We start from the raw sequence: 16,717 nt of genomic DNA, 5'->3' as shown, positions 1-16,717 counted from the left end.
CTAGGTCATGAGCTATCCCCAGCTTAGGGGCTCAATGCCCCTGTGTGTGGCCATGGAGGTACTTGGCAAGTGGGGTACAGGCCAGATTTCAGCTCCACTCATCCCCAGGCCCAGCAGCTCTGAACAGTGGCCAAAATGCACACCTGTACAGGGTGGCCCTGATGGTCAGTGCCAGCAGTGGAAGATCCTAGAGGAGGAGATATGTCACGGGTCTCAGGGTATTTTAGGCCTGGGAAAAAACCTGTCACTCCCCACTTTCCCCCCTGCAGAACCAGAAGATATAAGGTGTTTGATGAGGAAAAGGTGATGCAAGGGGGTTGAGCTATATCAGAGGACAGCCATTCATTAGATATAGGTGGCTGCGGCTCTCTGCCTCTGGAAGACCCTCAGAAACTCAGGAGATGGTTCTTTGGGGAAAAAGGCACTGGCTGGCACAGAGTGGGTGGGGACAGAGTAGCCTTGTGGAGGGGGGCATGCCTATGGAGGCAGGAGCTCAAAACGTGCAGAGGAGACCCTCCCAGGAGGAACTGTGCTTCCCTCCTCCAGACTCCATGCCAGAGCCCCCACCCACCTTGTTTTTCTCCGAGTGGTCAGCAATGGTCTTGAGATGCCCCACAAGGAATTTGAGTGTTTCATAGTAGTGTCCGGGGAGATCTCGGATCTGGGCAGGAGAGAGCAGGGGCATGGGAACAGGCTGTGGAGACTGCCCCTGCCCCGGGCACCTGCGTGCCCCACAGAGCCTCCCACCAACACCCCTCAAGGAGTCTGGAATCCACCCTCTAACACCCCTTCATTTGTATAGATGGGGAAACTGAGGCTCTGAAGCTCCAAAATCTCAGAGGGACCCTGTAGCACTGTTCTCGACAGGGCTGCTCTGCTGTCCCCTCCTTCTGCCCAATAGCATCTCCCTTTCCTCACCAGCTTCCTCAGCATCTTCATCCGCTCCCTTGAGTCTTCAATGCGATTGGCCTCAATGAAGTCATTGTATTTGTCTAGAACACAGTGAAGACTCTTGAATTTTTTTTAATTTTTTTTTTACATATACATGTGTTTATTAGGTTTCCATTTTTTGCCTTCATAAAACTAAAGAGGCTTAAAATTTAATAACAATAACAATGTTTAAGATAAGGACCAGAAACAAAAACCTCCTAAAGAATGAACGAACATAAATACATTCAGAAAAGAAATCAGAGAATTGCTGCGTCAAAATATTAAGCAATAATAATAATGCAAAGAAAGTAACATTCACATTGTCAAATAAGAGTATGTCTATTATAGAAGGCTTTGACTCTGAGATTCAGTATGTAGTCATCAGTTAACTTCTTCTCATTATTTTTTTAATCTCAAAAAATAGACAACTAATATTTATAAAATAAAAGTAAAAGATAATTCCAAAAAACAGATCACGCCAAATCTTATAGACAATAGAAAAAGAAGAAATACTTCAAAATCATTCTACTTGATCTGGGTACACCTGATATTAATATTGGAGAGAATATATTCACAGTGAAAACTCTTTAGAGGTAGGGAGGTAGCCCCTTCTCCCATTCTCCAGGAGGGCTGTTTCTAGGGCTGAAGGCCCAGGCCACCTGAGGAGGCCCTGTGGGAGTCCATGTTTTGTGCCCATGCTGTTCCAGATTAGGGGGCTCTGTGGCCTTGTGTTCATATGACCAGACCCACCACAGCTACACTCAGGTGTGTTCCTGACCTGGGGTAGCCCAGGTGTGTTCACCAGGGAAGAAAGAAGACCTGAGCTGCATGTTGATCCTAGAAAAAGGGTCCCTGCCCCTATCTCCAAGACAAGGACACCAATGTCCAGCAGGTTAAAAGAGAAAGTTGTTTCTAAGTGGGGGGGCTCAGACACTCCCCCATCAGGATTTCCCCAACTCCTTTCAGAAGAAGTCCACAGGGAACTTATAAAAATGGAGCATAATAAGCCTATTCTAAAATTCATCTGGATAAACTAATGCACAAAGATAGCCAAGAATAGGTTTTTTGGGGGGCGGGGGTCTCACTTTGTCACCCTTGGTAGAGTTCCATGGTGTCATAGCTCACAGCAACTTCAAACTCTTGGGCTCAAGCAATTTTCTTGCCTCAGCCTCCCAAGTAGCTGGGACTACAGGCGCCTGCCACAAAGCCCAGTTATTTTTAGAGATGAGGTCTCACTCTGGCTCAGTCTGGTTTTGAACCAGTGAGCTCAGGCAATCCACCCACCTCGGCTTCCCAGAGTGCTAGGATTATAGGTGTGAGTCACAGTGCCCGGCCAAGAATAGGTTTTAAAGGAAGAATGCTGCAGGAGGATTGGTCCTACCAGACTGAAACATACTTAAAAAAAAAAAAATGGCACAGGGCAGTGCCTGTGGTTCAGTGGGTAGGACGCCAGCCCCATATACCGAGGGTGGCAGGTCCAAACCCGGCCCCGGCCAAACTGCAACAAAAAAATAGCCAGGCGTTGTGGTGGGCACCTGTAGTCCCAGCTACTCAGGAGGCTGAGGCAAGAGAATCGCCTAAGCCCAGGAGTTGGAGGTTGCTGTGAGCTGTGACGCCACAGCACTCTACCGAGGGCGATAAAGTGAGACTCTGTCTCAAAAAAAAAAAAAGCCACAACTGGCTGGGTACAGTGGCTCATGCCTGTAATCACAGAACTCTGATTGTTTAAGATCAAGTTCAAGACCACCCTGAGCAAGAGTGAGACCCCGTCTCTACTAAAAATAGAAAAACTAGCCAGGTGTAGTGGCAGGCACCTATAGTCCCAGCTACTTGGAAGGCTGAGGTAAGAGGATTGCTCAATCCCAAGGGTTTGAGGTTGCTGTGAGTTATGACATTCTACTCAGGGTGACAGAGTGAGACTCTGTCTCAAAAAAAAAAAAAAAAAAATGGCACAGCTAAAGTAGCCTGGCACTGGCAGAGACAGCAGAGCAATGGTGAGTCCAGAAAAGGGGAAAACAAACCATGCAGATATTTATTATATGATAAAGGTAGCATTTCCAATCAGTGAGGAAGGATCAAAGCCTGGGACAAATCGCTATAATTTGGAGGGAAAAATACAACTGTATCTCAAATAACACACAAATTTAATTGCATGGAAGAGCCAAATGTAAAAATTATAAAAACATTGGGGAAATGGCTCAGTGGCTATAGCTCAGTGAGTAGGGCATCAGCCACATACACCAAGGGTGGTTGGTTTGAGCCCAGCCCAAGCCTGCTAAACAAAAATGACAACTGCAACCAAAAAATAGCCAGGCGTTGTGGTGGACACCTTTAGTCCCAGGCAGGTACTGGAGGGAACAAAGGCAAGAGAATCGTTTAAATCCAAGAGTTAGAGGTTGCTGTGAGCTGGGACACCACAGCACTCTACCCAGGGCGATATAGTGAGACTCTGTCTCAAAAAAAAAAAGTGGGGGGGGGATAAGAAAATACTTTTACAATCCTAAGGCCTTCCTAAACAGGAGATGCAGAATCCATTAAAGAAAGATTAACAGCTGTCATGGGATTTTATTTACTTTTTAATTAATTAATTAATTTTTTTTTAAGATGGAGTTTCACTACGTCGCCCTCAGTAGAGTGCCATGCCGTCCCATCTCACGGCAACCTCAAACTCTTGGGCTTAAGCAATTCTCTTGCCTCAGCCTCCTGAGTAGCTGGGACTACCAGCGCCTACCACAATGCCTGGCTATTTTTTTGTTGCAGTTGTCATTGTTGTTAGGCTGGCCCGGGCCAGGTTCGAACCTGCCAGCCTAGGTGTTATGTGGTCTGTGCCCTACCCACTGAGCTATGGGTGCTGCCCATGGGATTTTATTTATTTATTTATTTAATTTTTTTTTTGAGACAGAGTCTCACTTTGTCACCCTTAGTAGAGTGCTGTGGCATCATAGCTCACAGCAACTTCAAACTCTTAAACTCAAGTGATCCTTTTGCCTCAGCCTCCCAAGTAGCTGGGACTACAGGCACCTGCCACAACATCCGACTATTTTTAGAGACAGGATCTTGCTCTAGCTCAGGCTGGTCTTGAACTCCTGAGGTTAGGCAATCCACCCACAATGGCCTCCCAAGAACTGGGATTACAGGCATGAGCCACCGCACCTTGCCTTGTGACAGGATTTTAAAAAACTGTTTTCAATTTCTATACTGAAAAGTGAAAAGGCAAACAGCAGACCAGAGCAATTATTTTCAAAAATCCTCAAATTGTTAATATCTGTAATATACAAAGAACTTGTCTCCTAAAATCAAAATGAAAAAAAGATAAATAACGAAAGAGAAAAATGGGCACATAGTATGAACAAGCAATTATGCAGAAAATAGGAAAAGCCAACAAATTAAAACCTATTTAATCTCCCTAGTAATAAGGGAAATGAAAATAAAAATGATAATGTGGCTCACACCTGCAGTCCTAGCACTCGGGGAGGATGAAGATGGAGGATCCCTTAAGCTTGGGAGTTCAAGACCAGCCTGAACAAGAGTGAGACACCATCTCTACTAAGAAAAATTAGCCGAGCCCTGTGGCAGATGCTTGTAGGACCAGCTACTCAGGAGCTGAGGCAGGAGGATCCCTTGAAGCCAGAAGTTTGAGGTTACTGTGCACCTGGCACTCTGTCTCAAAAAACAAAAACAAGGCTGGTTGCACTATAATTCTATAATTCTAGCACTCTGGGAGGCCAAGACAGGTGGATTACTTGAGCTCAAGAGTTTGAGACCTACCTGAGCAAGATTGAGAGACCCCATCTCTACTGAAAATAGAAAAACTAGCCAGGGGTGGTGGCAGGCACCTATAGTCCCAGCTACCTGGGAGGCTGAGGCCAGAGGATTCCTTGAGCCCAGGAGTTTGAGGTTGCTGTGAGCTATGGTGCCTTGGCACTCTAGCCCAGGGCAACAGAGTAAGACTCTGCCTTAAGCAAAAAACAAAACAAAAAGCAAACAATTACAATATGACATTTCCCTTATCTGATTAGCAAAAGTTTAAAATATTAATAATATTCAATGCTGATGGGGGATGTAGAGAGACAAACTCCCTCTTGTGGAAGCCTGACCTAAGTTCTCCTTCTCAGAGTGCGACCTGACGTTAGCTTTCAAATACATTTACCAAGACTGTGACCTAGCAACTCAACATCTAAGAACCTATGTAGAGAGCCCAGATCCAGGCCTGCAAGAGCTTATTCAAGAAAAGTTACTGTGGGTGGTGCCTGTGGCTCAAAGGAGTAGGGCGCCGGCCCCATATACTGGAGGTATATTTGCAGACAATCTAAATATCCATCAAAAAGGGAGAAATTATAGTCTAGACTTTGAAATGCTATGTGGGTTGATTTTTTAAAAAGGAAGTAGAGTTCTGTACTGACATGAATGAATCTCAGAATTACAACTCTGCATTTATTTAAAAAACAAATAAACAATAACAACAAAAAACCCAGCTCACCCAGTGGTGTGCTATAGCCTGTTCACACTGGCTCTTAGGAGTGGATTGTGTGCATTTCTTCCCATGCTGATGACATCAGTTCAGTGGCTCAAAATAGGCCATAGTGGAAGTATTTACACCACATTGGTGTAATGGGAAAACACTGTCAGTCAATGCTTTATTCCCCTTGAAGAGCCAGGTGTTAAACATTTACCAGCACACCACTGAACTCATCTAACTCTAAACCCTATGTGTGTGTCTGTCGTGTGTTTCAGAGGGTCAGGGAGAAAAGACCAAATTGTTAATAAGCAGCTCAGCAAATGACTAAGAGCTCAGCTCTGGAACCACATGTCTGGGGTGGAATCGTGGCTCTACCTGTTACTTACAACCTGTGTGATTTTGGGCAAGGCATTTATGCTCTCTGAGGCTCAGTTTCTTTTTCTGTACTGGGAAGGTAACAGCACCTACTTTATGGAGTTGTTGCAGGGTGCAGTGCTGGGCACACAGTAAATGCTCAGAAAGTGTTCACTGCAACCTCCCAGGACGAGGAGTAGGAGGTGGACAGGACTCTGCTGTTTACTTTATCCACATCTTACTATCTAAGATTTTTACTAGCACATATGTCTTTTGTGTCTTAAAAAAAAACTCAAAGTAAAGCCAACCAACCAAACAAAAAAGTGATCAGGGCTCAGCACAGCCTGGTATCCCCCCTCCCCTTCCACCTCCTACTCACCATCAGTGAAGAGAGGCTCGGGCAGCTTTCGGAAGAAGGACTTGAGCAAGCTGCTGATCACGTTGAGGTCTTGCCAGCGCTGGGGGAGGGGGGCAGATGTCAAGCCACAGGCAAGCATCCATGTTTCTATGCTTGTCTAACCCATAGTCCAGTCAAGCCTAGTGCCACCCCTCCCTAGGATCCATCACTCCAAGCTCTCCCAGCCCCTCCATGCTCTAGTCTGCCTGATGGGCTCTAACTCTTGCCCATCCACAGACAGTACTGGCTGCCTTCTTCGGGTCAGGCACCCTGGGGCACAGAAGTGAGCAAGCATCACCCCAGGCCTGCCTGCCCATTATACCTCCACTGGCCCTACAAGTCCTAGGCTCAGCTCCTGCCTCCTAGTGCCCCCATTCAGCAAACGGTCATCCTCAGACACCCTCTCTTATCCCCCAGAGCCTATGCAGTGGTGACAGGGTCAATACCTGACTCTTTCCTTGCACCTGCTGGCTCCTTCAACTAGAACTTTCCTCCCCACCCCTTCATGCAGTCCCTCAACCCACATAAACCTCACTCTTCAGAGGCCTTCCCTCATGCCCTGTCATCTGCATCCCACTCTGACATGACTTTGTTTCTTCCATGGAGTTGACCCCAATTCGTCATTATTTTATGCTTCTGTTTCCTCATTCATGGCTTTCAACCCAAAGGACTATAAGCTCCATGAGGTACAAGGATCCTGTCCAACTGCCCCCCGCCACTATGTTCCTCTCACCTAGCTGAGACAGTTAGCCTGGAACTTACATGGTCATAATTAGCAATTCTCAACAGAAAGTGATTTTTGCCTCCAGAGGACATTTGGCAATGTCTGGAGCCTTTTTTTTTTTTTTTGGCACCATTTTGATTTTCACCACTGGGGTGTAGGGAGTTGCTGCTCACATCCAGTGAATAGAGGCCACGGATGCTGCTTAATTTCCTCCAAATGCATAGGACAACTCCCCACAACGAATAATTATTCTGCCCAAAATTGCAGCTGTGCCAAGGCTGAGAAACTTCGTCTCTACATAAATGGTTGTTGAATGCAAGAATGCATAAAGAACAACTGAGTTGTTGTCCTCTCTGTCCACCAGGGGGCACCATCATCTCGCACTGCAGTAAAGTCAGTTACCCTCCCCAATCTCCCCCACCCCCTTGCCAGGACGACTCAGAACACAGACCGACTCATGCCCATAAAGCAACGTAACACCTTCAACAAAGAGACACAACACAATAATGTACTCATTACAATGGGTCCACAGCTCAATGCCAGACAATCCCACAAACAATACATCCTCACAGGCTCACCAGGAGTTAGACCCCCCTACCACCACACTTCCAGCACTGCCCACAATAATGACACCGCAATGTCCAGCACAAGAGAACACACCTAGCACGTGCCCACCTGGGCCCTGGCTAAGGCCGAGCTGCTGTGCTTTGTCCTGTGCCCACCTCCACCCAGTGCGACTCTTCTCCCAGCTGCCAGCCCAGGACAGGGGCCTCAGCGCCTCCTGAGTGACATGCCTGGGCTTCCACTCCTGTCCTAATCAGAGCCTGGCCCCTTTATCTGCTGTCCACCCTTGGCCATCCCTCCCCCAAGTCCTGAAAAGACCCCTTGCCCCTAGTCCTAGTGACTATGTATGGCCATGTAGGTGACTTCCACACCCTGAACCCAGCAAGGCCACTCCCTGACTCATGCCTTCCCTCCCAACCCTCCTCAAGCTGCCTACTCCTCATTTTCTGCCAGCCCCAGTTCAACTTTTGGCTGTTCCCTGCCCTCCTTCCTCCCTCTCATGCAGCCAAGTCCTAGAGCTGCTCCCTCCTCCTACGCTCCTGGACCACCGAGTCCTCCTGACCCTTAGTGTGTCCCACAGACCAGTAACTTCTCTGCCAGGCCTTCCCTCCCGATTTGTGCCCACTGGGCTTGAAGTGGGAGCGTCACTCTTTCTTGTTTCTGCCTCCCCAGCTTAAAAACCATCAAACGTTCCATATTGTCCATTGGGTCAAGGTCAAAGTCTTCACTGAAGCCCACAAAAGCCCTCTGTCCCCCAGGTCTTACTCTCCCTACCAAACCCAAGAGGTGGGTCCACTCTCTGTGCCCCCCTGGGGATTCTGGAAATATGGATTTTGTCTGGGATTCTGGAATATGCCATCATCACCTCCAAACTGCCTCCCTGTCCATCTGCCTCCTCCCATTCATCCTGCAAAGACTCAAACCCTGGAGCCAACTCCCTGCTCGAGCCCTCAGCATCCTCTCCCTCACTGCACAATTTGGTCCTTGATGAGAACCTGTCCTTTTCTCCTGTCCATGACTTCACACATACTTGAGTTGCCTCCCCATTTCCCAAGGGCAGGAAGATGCCTAATACATGACATGAGGCTTCACAAAATGAGACTTATACAACCTTCATTGCCCAGATACGTGGCTTTCAAAAAAATCTTTTTCATCAGGGCCCCTTTGGGCAAGTAAATTTATACATTTAAACCCAATATGGCAGATGGAGAAAAGTAAGGTTGCTCTAGTTTAAGCAAGGATGGGAGTTCTGACCTGCCCTTGGCCTCCTACAGCCCCTCTGGGAACCCTAGGACTCTCGGGAACGCTGTTTGAGAACCACAGATGGCTCCACAAGCTGGGCTCATCTCCTCTGATCAGCTCCTTCTCTTCCCATGTTGCAGCCACCCAAATTGCTGGCTATTCTAGAAAGCATCTAGAAAGCATTTCTAAGCCAAGGGTCTCCAAACTGCAGTCCATAGGCAAAATCTAGCCATCAGCCTGCTTTTGTATGGCCCTTGAGCTAAGTATTATTTTCACACTGTTAAAGGGGTATGAAAAAGAGGAGGAGGAGGAAGAGCAGGAAGAGAAGAGAATGGAACAGAACAAACCAAAGCCCAAAATATTTACGATCTGGCCCTTCACAGGGAAAGTTTGTTGGTTCGTGGCGAACTTTCAGAGTCTATGCAGTGGCCCAGGCCATCTCTCTGCCTGTAATGTCCTCACCTGGCTTTCAGTGAACTCTACCCATTCTAAAGGCTCAGACAAAACTGCTGCTGGGAGCCGCTGCCTCAGAGCACCCCCGGGCATTTGTCTGCTTGGGTTGATGCCCATGCTGGGGACTGGCCTGCGAGGGCAGGTCCCATCTTGCCCACTTGGCACTCTGGCCTAACGCTGGGCACATCATGGGGTACAATGAACACAACACAATGGACCACAAAAATCTCCTACCAGAGCCCTACATACCACCTCAGCCCCCCTTCCACAGACTCCCCCAGCTGCACCCACCTCATCCTGCAAGTTGATGTCACCAGGCCCACGGTTGAGCTGCTCCTGCAGGCTGGACACTACTGCATTGTTGCCAGGCACTCTGTAAATGCCTGTGGACTCCAGCCCCCGTGCCTCCACAATGCGACAGCAGGCAGCCACAATCAGGGGGACGCGCTGGGGACACAGGCAGGGTGGGGATGTTAGGGTGGATGGGGGCCAGAGGAGGTGGGGAGGCCAAGATGGGGACAGTGCAAGACCCAGAGCTGCTGCCACGAACCCTGCAGGGGAACAAAAAACCTTGCTGCCTCCAGTCTAGGCGCCACAAACAGCGCCAAAGCCTTGTCATGGCTGAGAAGGAGCAAAGCTGGGCCTCAGCTCTGCTGCTCCCTCCCTGGGAGACCTGGGGCAGAAGGAGGGGATCTCCCTCCCTGGACTGTTTCCCCACCTGTGTTTGCACAATGAGGTGGAGAGTTGGTTCTATGTCTCTTGCTGCTCTGACCCTTGTGCCTCCATCTTCCCCAACCCTGACTGCTTTGGAGATGGTGGACACACACCTGGTTCTCCGTGGCTGGCTGGCACTCCTCAAGCCGGACCCCAAATGCTCTTGGAGCTGCTTTCTTGTTCTTCTTGATAATGTTGATGCTCCAGGGGGTTTTGGGGGCAGCAGTACTGTCATCTGGAGCGGGGGGAGACAGAGCCAGGGTGAGGACCCAGGACTTTCACACACACTCCTTGTCACATTCACGCATTTGGATAAATGGGGACTCCATTAAGGAAGCAACCAGGATGGTGAGGGAGGATGGAAAATTATACCACAAGAGAGCAGACCAAACGGACGAGGGCATTTACCCCAGAGGGGAGAGGCTTAGAGCCTTGTAAGGACTTCTGTGTGGCCTCAAGGTAGAACCACAAGGTAGGAGCCATAGGTTCTGACATGACCAAAGCTTTCTAAGAGCCAAAAGCGTGTTAGATAAAAAAGGCTGCCCCAGAGAGGTGAGCCCCTGGCCCCTGCAGAGATGTAAAGACAGGCAGACCACCCAGGAGGGACAGGGACCAGCCTCCAGGCCCTTCTAGCCCTGACCCTGAGAGCCTCTTGTCCCTCACAGGCACATAGTTGTGGGCAGACACATGGGGTAACCCTGGCACATATTCACAGGCAGACACACGGCCCCCCTCACACATGCCCCCCTCCCCCCCGTGCAGATGCACACGCCACCCCATCTCAGTAGCCACCTTCCTACCCTTGCTCCCTGCAGGCTGGTCCTGAGTCCTGAGTCCCCGGACTCCACTTTGCTTGAGGAACTCAGACTTGAGGCCCCCCAGGCCACGAGAGCCTTTTGGGGAGGAATCAGCTTTGGGCCCAGAGCTATGGCTGTGTAGGAAATGGGAGAGTAGGGGTCTTCATTGGGGGTGGCCCAGCATGCCAGCCACCCTGGCCTCCCGCCACTTAGGACTCTCCCTGCCTGAGACAATTCTTCTATGCCTGTCTTGGGACCGGAGACCCTGGATGCCCCTGCCCCCAGCAGAGGTGGGCCAGGAGGATGACTTCTACCTAGAATACCCCCGACCCCCAAGGTGGGGACTGCTCTATGAGGGCTGGGCCTCACCTCACTTTGCGGTAATCATTAAGCTTCTTGCTGATCAGAGCTTGGTTGGCACAGCCGGGGTCCTACATCAGGCAAGAGGAGAGAGCAGACCAGGTCAGTGCCCATGGCCAGCCAGCCCCAGGATCATTCCTGGCCCTGCCCCACTTCCCCTCTCCCCACTGGCCAGGTGGAGATCACAGACCCTGGAGTAAGAAAGACCAGGGCTGCCCTCTTGGGTGCCCCTTCACCAGCTGTGTGACCTTGGGTAAGCCACTTAGCATCTCTGAGCCTCAATTTCCTCAGCAGTAAACACGGGGAGCTAATAAGGCACCTCAGGATTAGGGTGCAGAATTATGCACAAAGCACTCATCACAGTCCTGGTAGGCCCAGAGGAGGTGCCCATGAGGGACAGCTACCAGCACAATGAAGAGGACTCAGGATCCCCTGACCATGTCTTTTGGTGGGCAGCCCGGCCAGGCCCCCAGAGCAGGAGGCCCAGATTCCAGGTACTCTCTTCCTGCAATGAGGTCAGATAAGTCCTTGGGAGGTCAGAACCTGGTCAGTGAGAGGATGAGTTCTCAGCAAGAGGGTCTGTGGCTCAGGGCTGTACGCTAACATCCCTTTCCCACGGCCAGAGCAGGCATCCACCTGGACCAGGACCAGGCCAACTGCCCTCTTGGCAGAGACCATCCTCAAGCCCCCACATAACTTGGAGCAGGTGTGTAGAGGCATCTTTGCACAGCAAGTTCCTGGGTGAGGTGAGGGGAACCTAGACTGCAGCTATAGCTGCCCAGAAGGGGGCGCCATTTAAAAATTTTCCAAATCTCTGCCAAACACCCCGCTAAACCTCTGCCCATCAACTGCCAAAGGCCATGGTCACACTGTTTATCCCCTCACAGCCCACACAGGCCAGCCCTCATATACCCCACCGAAGACTCCAACTCCCTCACCTCCTGCAATAAGCTGGGATTGGCCTGTGGCTGACCTCTCTGCCCAAGGCAGTCCCAACAATGATAACAATGGCTACCATCACTACAGTTATTGTTACTGCCAGATACTGAACACCAAAGAGACCAGGTACTCTGAACCACTGTGCATTTTTCCTCACACCAAAACCTGGGTGGATGCAGTTGCAAGGTGTGCTCTTGCCCACCCCATTTTCTAAAGAGGGAATAGAGGCTCAGAGCAGCCATTCAAGGCCCCCAGCAGGTGGGGGGCGCCCGGCCCTGCCCTGCCCCTGGCCGGCTGGGCTAGGCCTGCCCTCACCTCGCCCTCGGCCCTGCTGTTCTCTCGGATCGCTCTGATCCAGCCCAGCATGTCATCCCGGTCCTCAGCCTGAAAGAGATATTCACAGAAGTCAGCGGTGGTCAGCCGGAACACGTGCCTCCTCTTGGTCTCGCTGTAGGAGATGTCCACCAGGCAGGAGCCGATGCAGACGGGCGCCGCCTCGTCCTCACCTGCGCCGGCCGCCGCAGCCCCCGCCGCCGGCCCGGGCTCCCGCCGCTCCTTGCTCAGCGAGAGCGAGCGCGCCCGCAGCGCGGCGTACACCCGCTTCCACTGGCGCAGGCCGCTGCCCGCTTTCTGCAGGGAGACACGGGGTGGGGGAAGACGGGGGCGGTGAGAGAACAGGCCTGCCACCACCCCCGGAGCAGCAGACAGTGGACAGCACAGGGACAGACCCACCAGGAGCCCCCCACTCCACCTGGCCAAACCCAGGGTGGCCTCCTGCCCACTATCCACCAACTCTCTCTATGCCCCTCGCCCACCTGGGCACCCCAACCCACCACTCTCAATCCCCGCAGAGGACACCAACCATATCCCACTCTGAAGACCAGCATCAGCACCCATTGGATATGGCGACGCCCTAGAGGTCCAGCAGATGCCCCTGCCCAGCATGCCCTGCCATATGTAAAATCCTCCTAAAGCCACCCAGGTCCACACCCCCTCTACACACCATCCCCCAGAGAAGCTGGTTGGGAGCTGGTTGGGGTGTTCTTCTGTTGTTCTCCCCACTTCTCTGCCTCTCCCCCAGGACTGCATTCAGTGTCCCTGCTTTCAAGGGCACTCGGGAGCACCACGTTGCCAAAGCCAGTGGCTGCTTCTCCGCCCTCACTGTAAGCTTCTCAGCAGCATCTGAGACAGCACGCCCCTCTTTCCCTCTCCAAAACCTGTCCAGGCATTTGGCCCCACACCCCTTGGCTTTCTCCCTGATTCCACTGGCTCCTTCTTAGTCTCTTCTACTGCCCACCCAACCCACTACGCCTGTAGTTCACAACCAGGGCACCACCCCCAAGAGTCATTTGTCTGGAGACATGGCAGGTAGCAGGGAAAGGCTGGGATGCTGCCAACATTCCACAATGCACTGGACAGCCCCCCAAAAAGAATTATCTGGCCTCAAATATCAAACAAGTTGAAGATAAGAGCCTCGCCCTAAAGGAACCCCAGAACTTTGTCCTGGGCTCTCCTCTCCTGCGTGTCTCCCTCAGAGATGCCATCCATGCCTGTGGCTTTAACCCAGTCCATCTGCTGATGACGATTCCCAGATGTTCATCACTGGACACCGTCTCCCCCAGCCACAGCCTGCCCCTGTCTCTTCCTACATGCCCCGCAGGCACTTCACACGCTCCTTGGTCACTTAAGGCCACGCCATTTCTCATCATCAAACCTGTTCTCCACCCCCACCCCCATCTTTCCCAGTTCAGTCAATCCACCCAGTTGCACAGAAACCTGTCCTTGACTCCTCCCTTTTCCTTGCCTTTGACATCCAACCTATCAGGAAATCATAACTTTTCTGCTTCCAAAATATCACCTGTCTCCATCTTTCTTGTGACCACCTCGTCCCTACCATCAATACTTCTTGCCTGGACAAGGCACAGACTCCAGCCTCCACTCTCACCTCCTACAACCATTCCCTAGCCAGCACTGTGGTGGTCATTTCTGAATGGAAAGCTGATTGTGTTTCTCTCCTCTCATGGGATCCCATAGCCCTTGGAATCAAATCTAAGGTCTTCGTTGGTCTGACCCCTGTGTCTCTCCAAACTCCTCCTTCTTTCTCACTCTGTTGAGCCCTTCTTTCCCAGGGCCTTTGCACTTGCTGTCCCCAGCCTGCAGCCCCCTTCCCCTACTTCTTTTTTTTTTTTTTTTCTTTTTTTGTAGAGACAGAGTCTCACTGTACCGCCCTCGGGTAGAGTGCCGTGGCGTCACACGGCTCACAGCAACCTCTAACTCTTGGGCTTACACGATTCTCCTGCCTCAGCCTCCCAAGCAGCTGGGACCACAGGCGCCCGCCACAACGCCCGGCTATTTTTTTGTTGCAGTTTGGCCGGGGCTGGGTTTGAACCCGCCACCCTCGGCATATGGGGCCGGCGCCCTACTCACTGAGCCACAGGCACCGCCCCTTCCCCTACTTCTTTATGTGGCTGCCTCCCCTTCAGATCTGAGTTCCAACATCACCAAGGTCACCTTCTCAAAGAAGCCTTCTCTGACCACTTTTTTTCCCTAAAGGCAATTCTTCCTTCCCTCCAACTTGAAGGTGGGTCTATCAGCCCATTCATTTCCTGAGGTTGTTTACTGCAACCTCAGGCTGTCCTGGAGCCAGGGCACTTGTCTGTCCTCTCACTTGCAAGCCAACAGTTCACTGACATTTACTGGAGTGGTCCTTGGAACACCCTGAGGGAGGGACCCTAACTCCTGTCAGACTCAGGGCTCCTCTCCACTGGCTGGGCCCACCTGCTGCTCCACACCCAGCACAGGCCTCTGCCCTCAGGGCACACAGGATGAGAAGGCCTCATGGCTGGCAGTTGAGCACAGCCCAAGTCTGGCCTCCCATTGAGTGGGCCCAGTGCTGTAGGCCCTGTTCTTCACAAGACTGCTGGACCTGGACAGGGACATTCTGAGCAAGAGTAAGAAGGCAGAACTACAGTGTCAGAATGAGGTGGGGACAAGGGCATCCCTCTGAGACTAAACCAGCTGGATAACCTTGCACAAGTCAAGGTTCCCTGGCATCAGTCCCCAGCTGGGAAAGGAAAATGAACAACCTAGGAGCCAGGGTCTCATCCAGCTCCAGTGCTGGGTCTGTGGCTTTGCGGATAAGTCACACTCCTCCTCCCCTTCCTCTGCCTGGCAGTCAGTGGTCTCTGAAAGAAGCTAGGAGCTGGGAGGGAGCACACAAGGGTTTGTATTGCAGGGCAGATGACACTCGGCTGGGAAACAGGACATTGGACAGGCCAAGGGCCTGAAGCTGATTTGAAGACCCTCCTCTAATTCTCAGGCCACCAAGTGGATGCGTGGCACCAAGTTTTGGCCAGCAAAGGAGGGAAGGCCCTGGTCTCCAAACCTGGCCAGTGAACAGGAAGGGGCCAGCTCTGGTCCCTGCCCAGGAAACACTGAGGCCAGGCTGTCAGGGGCCCTTGGGAGCTGGAGGCCAGGCTCCCCAGCAGGGCAAGTCAGTGCTCTCGTGAGCCTCCATGGGGCTCACACACTGGACTGGAAGGGCTGGTCCACATGTAGCTCCCCTGACCCCTCCTCCAGAGAACCCCTGATGTCACTCTCACTTGCAAGCTTGCTAGCTTGCTAGCTCTCTTTTGGTTTATTGCCAGCCTCACCTCCCTGGTGCCCCACTTCTTTTCAAGGCTCAGAGGAGGCTCTTGCCTTCTCCCTTCATGCTCCTGTGCCCAAGGCCAAAGGTGCCCAATACATGCTGATGGACAAAGGCCCTGCCCAGGCAGGCCTCCTCCCCATCAGCAATACCCTCAGAGCCTCTATCCCCAAGACACCTCCACTGGGGTCTGTCTCATGGCCCCAAGGGAAGTGATTGGCCTCCTCTCCTCAAACCTCCTTCTCCAGGGTCCCATAGCCCAGGGGAGGGTCCCACCACCCACCGCCCTCCTGCAGGGTTCCAAGCCAGGAACCTAGGAACCAGGCCACCTCCTCCCCCAGCCCTCCCAGCCATCAGCAAATCCTTCCCCTTGATTCTCTCCCTCCAGTCCCCTCCACCTGGCCCCATGCCTTGACCTTGGTTAGGGCCCCCTGTCTCCTGCTTCACACACCTCATCAACAGTAATGACATTGCCTCTAATTGTCAAAGATGCAACACTTGTCTCCTGGTGTCACACACCTCCCCTCTGGACAGGTTTTCCCTGGGTGCTGAGACCCCACAGCCACAGCAAGTACCCAACTCCCCACCTGGCCTCTGACCTCTTGCCCAGGTGCTTTAGTCACCCTGGTTACCAGCCACCCAGCAAGACCACCCCATCCTGTCCAACCACACCCTCCAGGAGGACATCTGCTCACTCCTCCCCCACTGTTCCTCTCCCTCTCAGAGCCTCCATGTTCTGTGAAAAACGTCTCAGCCTCTGGACACCTCCCCTGCCGCACATCCATCCCAGTCCTGAGCTCCCCATCCATCAGTTTGTGCACATGGAACCATCAGAACCATCATGCCATGTGTGCTTTAGCTGCTTGTCAGGAGCCCCGGGAGGGCAGGCGCAGCATGACCCCTCACCACTAAATCCCTAGGACCTCAAAAGATGCAGGAGGCCCCCTGATTGGTGGAGGACCCCTGAGCAGAAGAAGCCCCCCTGAGCAGAGGAGGCCTTAGTAATTATTGGCAGAGGAGTGCCAGCCCTGCCCAGACTATGCATCTCACTTCAATCACAATGGCCCTTGGAGTGACATAATCTTGTGCCCATCTTACAGATTAGAAAATTGAGGCATCAAAGCCACGTGTTTGATAT

The 16,717-nt window shown here is 51.9% G+C and overlaps 1 protein-coding gene across 5 annotated transcripts in view; it reads right to left on the bottom strand.

Annotated features, from left to right (window-relative positions):
* ARHGAP23 (Rho GTPase activating protein 23) overlaps positions 1–16,717 on the bottom strand; it is an 86,830-nt gene that overhangs the window by 15,682 nt on the left and 54,431 nt on the right. For all 5 annotated transcript variants that reach the window (XM_053568477.1, XM_053568475.1, XM_053568476.1 and 2 more), the window contains 8 exons: positions 12,249–12,563; positions 11,004–11,065; positions 10,638–10,768; positions 9,951–10,072; positions 9,415–9,570; positions 6,123–6,201; positions 919–992; positions 572–661 (listed from right to left, as the gene is read on the bottom strand). In XM_053568477.1, coding sequence (XP_053424452.1) covers positions 572–661; positions 919–992; positions 6,123–6,201; positions 9,415–9,570; positions 9,951–10,072; positions 10,638–10,768; positions 11,004–11,065; positions 12,249–12,563 — 1,029 coding nt within the window. The remainder of the gene's footprint in view (positions 1–571; positions 662–918; positions 993–6,122; positions 6,202–9,414; positions 9,571–9,950; positions 10,073–10,637; positions 10,769–11,003; positions 11,066–12,248; positions 12,564–16,717) is intronic.

The sequence above is a fragment of the Nycticebus coucang genome, chromosome 18 (assembly GCF_027406575.1).
Source record: "Nycticebus coucang isolate mNycCou1 chromosome 18, mNycCou1.pri, whole genome shotgun sequence".
Classification (NCBI taxonomy): domain Eukaryota; kingdom Metazoa; phylum Chordata; class Mammalia; order Primates; family Lorisidae; genus Nycticebus; species Nycticebus coucang.
This window is presented reverse-complemented; position numbering and strand designations above follow the sequence as displayed.